Source organism: Silurus meridionalis, chromosome 27, assembly GCF_014805685.1.
Source record: "Silurus meridionalis isolate SWU-2019-XX chromosome 27, ASM1480568v1, whole genome shotgun sequence".
In the NCBI taxonomy this organism is placed as follows: domain Eukaryota; kingdom Metazoa; phylum Chordata; class Actinopteri; order Siluriformes; family Siluridae; genus Silurus; species Silurus meridionalis.
In genome coordinates, this window is record NC_060910.1 from 11971645 (window position 1) to 11980951 (window position 9307).

A 9307-nucleotide genomic window follows, 5' to 3' on the forward strand; every position below is an offset into this window, starting at 1 on the left:
GCTTCTCAATCATCTATTTCTCTGATCAGTTTTCCTCCAAAGTTTTCTTGTGCTTCGACACCTCATTGTCCATCTGCTTTCCTGTTTTCATCCATCTTGCTCATGGCCTTTAACAAGAATGCTGGGAACAACTAGTTCATTGTTGCATTTATTTGATTTATTTGTAATTGAGCACAAACTAGAAGTGTTTCTGGTTTACCCATTACCCATTTCTACCAAGTAGAAGGAATCAGGGGTGATCAGTGTCTGATTCCCCATGGAAACAGTTTTGGATTTCAAACTGTATCGAAGCACAAATTTTTCAACTCAAACAACATAGGAATATAATATGTCCACACTGGTCTGCTGTTGCTCTGTTTCAGGAGCCTTTGTAATTTATTTGATGCATGTTATTTGACATGTGAGCCTCTGAATTACTTGATTTTCATACCTTTTAAAGTTTGAGAGCTCAATGTGCCTAATTGCCAAAAAAAAAAAAAAAAGCCAACTTTCAACGTTTCATTAGATTTCATAACACTTGATTAAATTAGTCTGCTTTATTAGAACTGATGCTTAGGTTCTTTGATCTTTGCAAAGGACCTAAAGCATTCTAGCACATGACAGGAGCCTGCAACAAACATCAAGCGATTTAGTGCTTTAAAGAAAAAGTTACTTTGATGGCATGCAATAAAAATGTGCAATCAATATCATTTATGACAAATAAAAGACCTTCAAAGATATTATAAGATTTTGACATTTGAAATATGAAAATTCTAATTACAAACTGAACACGGATTTAGCATTATTTACATTAGCTAGCACAGGTTTAATACACTAAGGATTTTTTTGGTGTAAAACATAGACATTTTGGTTCACATCATGTCTGCCAATTTTTTCTTTTTCAGCAAAAATAAAACAGAATAAAAAAAAAAAAGAATCATGGAATTAACAGTAAAAGTGCAATAACTGTCAAAATGGGCAGCTATATCCAGTTATTTAGGTAAGTCCTTGATTGGTTCTAAATTCTCCTAGCTGCATAGCTCTGCTCATTTGAGAGGAAAAAACAATAAAATGTAATGTAATAAAATGGCCACATAACTTTTATTATTTAGAAGATTATACAGTATTTTGTGATTATAAATCTTAGAGAATCATCTTTGTATTAATAAAAGAGAAGCATATTTTGAAGTATAAATATACTTCTGAAACCAGGTGCCAGCTGTCACACACCCAGACACTCAAGTTACACTTGAATGCAAAATATTCTATAGAAAAGCTGTACAAACTAAAAACTGCACTTTTTATAGTGTACACTTAATAATTACCATTTGTTCTTTTGCTTCCAAAGGAAACCAATCCAAATGGCTGTTTAAAAAGGTGTAAAAAGATTTTGAAATGAGTCTCATATGGACCATGTGCACACAAATTAATGACAGTGTATAAAAACATGGCTGGTGAGGCCTTTGTATGAATATAAGAATTTCAGTTGTTCCAACACATGTATTGTAACCCTGCACTAAAAGAAAATAGTACCATTTATGTTGTGTGTTTTAAAGATAATGAGTTATCTGTTTCTCACAAATGCCTAAATGAAAGAATTAAGACTTTAAGTTAATGCTATAACGCTTCGGAGAAACTTGACCCAAGTTGTACAGACTTGTTTAGTATGACATTTTCTAATACAGGCAGCTGATTTTTCTCCTGCTCTAATTCTCTGCTCCATCAACATTCATGCACTTGAACCTCTGTTTTTAATTTACTGAAAACCGTCTCCATTCTCTCTCTCTCTCCTTCCTTCCTTCCTGTCTCTTTCTTCCAATTTTTTGTGTCCAAAATGTTGTCACGTAAAGCACAAGAACAGAACTAACACAGTCAACGAGGCACAACACGCTGTTCAAATGAACCTTGAATTGAAGTCATTGTACCCGAACTTGAAGGTAAAAGAACTTCATCTGTAGACTGTGTTGAGGTACACAATTTATTTTGGAGGCTCACATTTCAATAGATAATCTGTTCGTTCTGGAAGAGTAAAAATGTAGTGCTTGGGATTGCCAAATTAGAGAATTCCTTTCTTGACATACTGAGACTACTGGGCCTTACTGTATGGCTTGCTTCACTGTGAGAAGGCACCATGACACAAGCTTTGCCTTTTGAAAGGAGCAGGCAGCCAATCCAAAGAAGGTGCTTCTGCATTGGTTCCTGGACGGTGTCGAAGCAGGGATGGTCTAAAAACCACCGCATGGTCACTGTTATGCTAGAAGTGTGAACGAGTCAATGCCCAAGTGGTTTATTTATGGATTGACAGAGATGAGCATCACTGACTTAGCTTTGGTTATTTTCACCAAATGCAGACATCTGCATGATTCATATCTGGAAATATATTTACCTTTGCATTTCGTAAAGCTGCTTCCACGCATGTGGTCACCACATAGTGTTTTTTGCCATTTTGTTTCAAGGACTTAGACAGAATGTTCTCGTGCGCTCATCTTTTCCTGGCAGGTTCACACTACCTGACACACTCCTCATTTTTTTGCTCAATTTTTTTTTTTCATCCTTGCTCATGGTGTGACCTCAGTTGTATTTAAAGAGGCAGCAAAAACCTGTAAGCAGTCAGTGGCTTTGCAAGTCATTTGATCTTGTCAAAAGAAAGAGAGAAAAAATAAATGAAATCCTTAGGGGTTGTAAAAAATAAAGAAAGAGAGGTCAAAATCCTCACTGTCCAAATGGGAATATCTTTAGGACATCTTTTATGCACATTTAAAGCCCCTGCCAATATGGAAAGTACATTATCACGGTCCTCAGACCTTAAGTGCAATAGCATTGTTCTGAAGACTTGGAAGGGCCTCTATGAGCATCCCTGTGCCTGCTGAATTAGATTTATGGTGCCCTGGAGGTTGGTTCTGATCTGGCACTGGTCAGCCAGCTTTGAGCCGAGAGTGAGTGTTGAGACAGATCTCTTTGAACCATTTCTTACTCTACCATCAGAGCAATGACGACAGTAAATCTTCAGCCAGAATAAATCTTCAGCCTAAAGTCTTCATTTACTGCCCACTGAGACTTTGGCAAGCCTCCAGCACAACACAGGGGTTTATTGATCTTGGCTATGACTGCTTGTTCTCCTCATAGGAATATTAGGAACCTACCTGAGGATGCAGGAATTTTTAGATCCTTTCTTCACTTGATGTTTTTTCTTCCTATCTTTCACTCGCTTAATGCTTCTTGTGCTCGTATTAACTTTGGGCTTGAAATCAATGTCACATGCTGCTTATGCTTAATAAGCAGGTAAAAAAGTATGTTAACATCAGTTATCATGAAACCCTATGAAACTTTATGTGACTGCAGCTCAAATTAAACCACTCTCCATCTCTCCATCTTGGTGCTATTTAGGCTGTATTTTCAGAAAGCATTTTCTGTTTCTTTAAGGTATGTGATTTAAAATTAAGACTACTGCTAAGCACATGAAAAGGGGTACTTTAAGCATAGAGGAAATGACCAAGACAGCTCAGTTTCATGGTAAGTGCGTCTGGTGTTATTGATTCACATTCTTTTACAGTGCATGCCATTTCACAGGTCACTGATATCTTTGGGGTGTAGCTTGTCAGCATTAGTAATGGATTGTCTCTGATATTTGATCATGGTCTCCTTTAAAGCAAATTGCTTTTCAGCAGCAAACTTGCATGTGTACAGTAACAAGTGCAGAGTCTGGTACGTGGATGAAAGCACATTTAATAATAGAACATCTTGCATTTATTTATAAGACCTCTCATTTCTAAGGTCCACAAGGAAGAATCAATACCCATGAAGCAATGATGTAAATGATTCCTCTGATCAAATATTATTAAGTGGTTACCCCAAGATCACTAAGTAAATAATAATAGTTTGGCTTGAATATTAAGCAGAAATCTATTTTTGCTTTTATCTGATAATAGTGTTAGCTTAGTGTGGTCACGCAAAGTTTTGTAATATTCACAAACAGTAACATGATCCCAGTTTTGCTCATTTAAGTCTGACTTGTTCTACAACATGAACTCCTGACTGTTTGTCTGGGCAGGTAACCAGGTCCGCAAACCTGTATGAAGTTTCACTGTTGCACCCAGGAGATTATCTTTCTCAATAGTGAAGTTTTCAACAAAATATGTATGCCTGCAGTTAAGTATTCAGTGGTTAACATGTTGTAATGGTGTGGATAAAATTTGCAGTTAGCGTGAGTTCAGGATTAGTAGGTCAAGTAGGATTTAGTGTAGTTCTCTTGGCCAGATGACTGTGGAGATATTAGAGCTGTTGCTGGCAACTGGCCCACTGGTGCAGTCCTCCTCATTCAACTCATGCAATGAAGGACCATCTCTTACAGGCCTGATGGACTACACCACAGATAAAGCATGGATAAGCATTTTTGCAAAAAATTAGTATTTTAAAACATTTAACACTTTGGCTTTGTACATATACTTTGATAATTATTTGTATTCACCCCATTTAGGAACCCTTTAGCAAGTTATGCAATCAGAAACAACTCTGAGATCAAACATTTATTCTATTGACCTTCACTGATCCTGCAGACCACACTTTGTAAATCATTAGAAGCAATAGTAGTCTATACAGGTCAAAGAGCTGCAAGGTATATGTTGTAATCTTGCAATATTTTTTGGGGAATTGGGAATACCTCAAAATATGCCTTAATTGAATAGGATTTATCCAACTTTCCTTTATTATTGAGGATTCTTAGCATCTCCTCCCATACACTTGCCTCGTCCTTGACTGTTGCTATCAGTTTGTTTCTTATACTGGTTTCACCTATAGCTGGAACATGCTAACCATAGCATTTTGTATAATTTGATGGAAGACTATTTAAAATCTATAATAGATGGTGCTGTTTAGGTGCAGAAGCCTTCCTCAAGGGTTCTTAGGTCAGCCAAACTAAATGGTTCCTCAAGGATATCTTAAGGTTCCTCAAGGGTTGCTTAAGGATTCTTTTGACAATTCTTTGTGTTCTTCACTTTCTAAAGCAGTTATACTTGAAACCCATTTTGAATGGGAAATCCTCTGTTCTGGGATTGCCATAGATCTTTTAAAGGGGACACACTGGAGAATCCTTAATAGTTTTAGATATTATATTGTCAATAAAACTGAATTTTATGCAGTTCTTATACATTCATTCATTTTCATTCATTACTTAATCCTGAGATTTAGTGGAGCAAGAATATTTAACTCGGAAGTACTTATTTAGATGGGTTTTGCTTTGACTGGTGTATATGTATATGTATATGAATAAGTGCAAATGTGTTGAAATTTAGTTATGTTAAAAAAGAAAAAAAGCATCTCTGGTTTGTATATAAAACCATTCATGCAAAGTGAATGAGTGTATTATCATTGGACTGCAGTCCTGCTTTATACTGGACTCTAATCTGGGAAAAATTCACCCACCTTGCACTCAGTGTTCCCAGAAATGGCTCTGCATCCTCTGTGACCCTAATAAAGGGGTCACTGAAGATTGATGAATGAACTGTAAGGATTGTAATGTAAGTTTCACTATCTATACTGCTTTTGTTGATACACTGATAATGAGAAAACCTCACAGATGTAATCTGCTTTTTCTGCTCAGATAGGTCATGCACTGATATCAAAGGAAGCTAGACTGGGTAATCCATGGACATGCCAGAAGACATCTGTTATTATTGTGCAAACGTTTAATTGTGCATGCATATAAGTTTATCATGACTTTTTCTTATAAGATGATGTTTACAAATTTTATTCAGATCAAATGTGTTTCTTCTTATACTTTTAGAATGCCTGAGAATAAATAGGAAAAAGGGAATGTACTTTTATCTTTCAGCTGTGTAACATGTCTTTCTTCTTTTAATCTAGACAAATACACAATTTGTAATGTAAGAAATACACTGTGTCCGTCTGACATTCATTCTACAATGTCTACATCAGTGCAGGGAGTGAACGTTGGTTTGAAAATGATATATCTTACACAGGTCACCCTGCCACAGACACACAGACTGTCAGGAAAAGCAGATGAACTGCTTCATGTTGGTCTGTTGATCTGAGGCGGCTTCTGTTACCAGGATGGATTTGTTAACACTGTTTGGGTCAGCCAGGCCCCAGGGCTCACGCTTGCTGAAGTGACTTAATCTGTCATTAAACTCCTATTACACTACGACTGAGCCACAGCTCAATACGCCCTAAAGACTCTCCAGGAAGAAAGACGAGACGCAATCTTCTGACTTGTTGCAATGGGCCATCATGGAAGAGGCAGACAAATTCCCAGTGTGGCACTGACACAAAGCCCTCTTAAGTGGAAAATGCAGACGAAAGGAATATATACAACACATGGAGCTACAATTAAATTTTGTAATTTTCATATACACTACCATACTGTTTATGATTACTTTTGTTATTTAATATTAATGTCATATATAAACTAACAAATAGTTGCCATAGATTAATTGTTACAATTTAGAATGCTTAAAGAATGAGTTGATTTTTATCAGTTTATTTTCAGTCATACAGCTATTTCATTTTTAAAATAAACAGTGATAGTGGCTCTTACAATATGATAAACAATCTGATCCATGGGTTCAACTTCCTTCTTCTAAGCTTTGAACATTCAAAAGGCAACATTGTTTTAGCAAGTTATCTAATTTACGTGAGGAAATCAGATGCTAACCATCAGGGGTTTTTTAAAGTGGCTAACTGATAAGCTTTCATCAGCCTTCATCAGCTTTTATCAGTATGTTTTAAAAAGAATTTGGTTTTTACCTCATGTCACATCATCTAATCATCCATTCATATGTTTATTTATAGTTTAGTTAGTCAGAGAATCAGTCATTCTTCATCAGTAAGTGTTTTATCCTGGTCAGGGTCATGGTGGATCCACATCCCAGAGATCATGTCATATCAAATAATGTTAAATTGATGTTATTGGAAATGATTTGGAAATGTTATTCATTGTCATAATTCATTTAGTGCCCTTTATAATATTTATAATCTGTAAAGTGAGTGAAGACTCCCAGTAGATTATTATTGTTAAATGACTAAATGGCTCTTGCACATTCTTTGGGGCAGTGAACCAAAATATCCTTCCTTCTCTGTTGAAAATGTTCCGTATAACAGATGGTTTTGGTTTATTCTCAGTGTAATGAAGTGTTGACATATGAAGGTAAATTATGGATAAAGTACAGTCCTAACACAGGATCCTTATAATCAAATGTTACCATATTAATCAAATAGGTCAATTCATTGCATGCATGAGGTCTATAGCCTTGGCATTACAGCTGTCAGCATTTACATTTCTATTGCTGCTACTGAGGTTTTCTTAATAGTTTCCGGACAGCATATTTTCCCACTTTCTCTTTAGAAGTGAAGATTATCTAAAGAACATGGAAAACTAATTAAAGGCATCTAACAGAGTCACCACTTCCCCAGTTAGAACATTTCAGGCTCTGTCATTTCCATTTCAATTCTCCTGGAAAAGATTTTCTTCCTTAGGCTGCCAGACATGGCATACTGAGCAAGACCAAACATGTCCCCAAATAAATTGTCATAGAGATAATGCTTTGGTTGATGCTATTTTTGATGGACCAGCCTAAAGCTACATGCCATTATTAAAACACAGCCATGACTGAATGAGTGTATCTCATTTCTTCCAGATAAAGAAATATTTTGAATTGGAGCCACTGGCAAGAGGAAAGAGATGGATCCTTGAAGGAAGCTCAATAAACAGCATGGAGGCTGTGAGGGAGAGCTTCATTCGGCTTATCGGCCTTTTGGAAGAGAAGGAGCTGCAGAGTGTCAGGATATAATTCAGGACACAAGTTCAAAGAAGAAAACTAAAAACATAAAAACAAAACAATTGTCCAGATAGACAAAACAATGAATTTGTGCATCTGGGGAGTGTTTTATCTTAACTCTTCTTCAGAAGATGTTTAAATCATTGAACAGAAAAGACAGACATTGACCCTGAAACTCCAGCCATATGAGTTATCACAAACTTTAGGTCTGGAATCAGGTATATATTTTTTGTAATACACAATTCTAAAATATTTCAATAATCTTTCTGTCAGTAGCCAAATTGTATGTAATCAGAATGCAGTGAAGCATCTGTAATGTGAATCATTATGTAATGTAAAGTTTAATGTACCACAAGATGCAAGTGCTTATTTTTGTCACCTGTTTCATGCATATTTGAAAGTATATTAAATTAGTTACTGTTGTGTTCACCATTAGTACATATGTATATTGGTGTAATAAGTTCTAAGTTACTCAAACACAGATGCCTTGGTTATACTGTTCATTTTGTTGTTTCCAAAGACGACACACCCCTTTACTAGAGAAAAGCCTCGGCTGTTTCAGGTTTGGTCTGGAATACAAACTCTATCAATCAGTGGCTACAACAGCTGCATTTGACAAGTCCCTGTCCACTTGTCTAATGCCTTCCAACTGTCTATGTGGACCCCTCCCCGTCTGCCACCTCGTTTCCTGAGCACCCTAACCCGATGCTTCCCAACAGTATTATACTAATGACTCTCTGTAAATTTAGATTACTGACTTTCCACTGTGTGCTGTTTTATTTACTCACAGGTGTCTCATGAGACCTCTTTAAAGATCTGCATCAGAGTTTTTTAGACCTGTGAGTCTTCATTTCAGCACAGACATTCTGCATACTGAGCTATTTATAGCTCTAACTATGTGATTAATGCAAGACATTATGATTTTGATACTTACTTTAACCCATCATGTTGAATAAAGATGGCTTAATGACAAACAGTTATGGCCACATAGCTTTGTTTCAATGAATACTTTTTTGGTGTATTTAAGGTTGATTTGTTTGTCATGATTTTAGAAAAAAATATCTTTCTTGAAAATCTGTCTTGCACATGCCTTGCTTTTCTAACAGGTTTTCTTTTTTTTAATCTACAACATTCAATACTGCGTTCCTTCATAGTGTGGATCCTTTAATCACCAATAATAGTTATATATATATATATATATATATATATATATTATATATTAATAAATTCAATAGGAACTTCATAAAAGTAAACCGCTACGCTATTTACTCTTTGGAACTCCTTTCCTCCAATCGCCTTCCCATCCTGATTGAACCAAAATTTCATGGACCTGGACAGATAAGAAACTACTGATCTACACTACCTCCGCTGCATTTTTCTTTTTTCTTCCTTTTCCCTCCCTTTTCAAATTGCCCATGTTGCTTTAATACAATGTGTGTCACACAGGTTGCCCTAGCGACTCTTTGATCCAGTTTTTCGCCCTCCCCTACGTCTGTGGCTGATGTGCCTCTCCAGTCTGCTGCCTGAGAAAGACC

General features: G+C 36.2%; 1 protein-coding gene across 3 annotated transcripts in view; it reads left to right on the plus strand.

Moving 5' to 3' along the window:
• arl15a (ADP-ribosylation factor-like 15a) overlaps positions 1 to 8857 on the plus strand; it is a 72309-nt gene extending 63452 nt beyond the window's left edge. The window contains exon 5 of one of the 3 annotated variants that reach the window (XM_046841352.1): positions 7632 to 8857. In XM_046841352.1, coding sequence (XP_046697308.1) covers positions 7632 to 7784 — 153 coding nt within the window. In that variant the 3' untranslated portion in view covers positions 7785 to 8857. The remainder of the gene's footprint in view (positions 1 to 7631) is intronic. The other 2 variants (XM_046841350.1, XM_046841351.1) reach the window with 2 other exon arrangements.
• Positions 8858 to 9307: the final 450 nt, after the last annotated feature.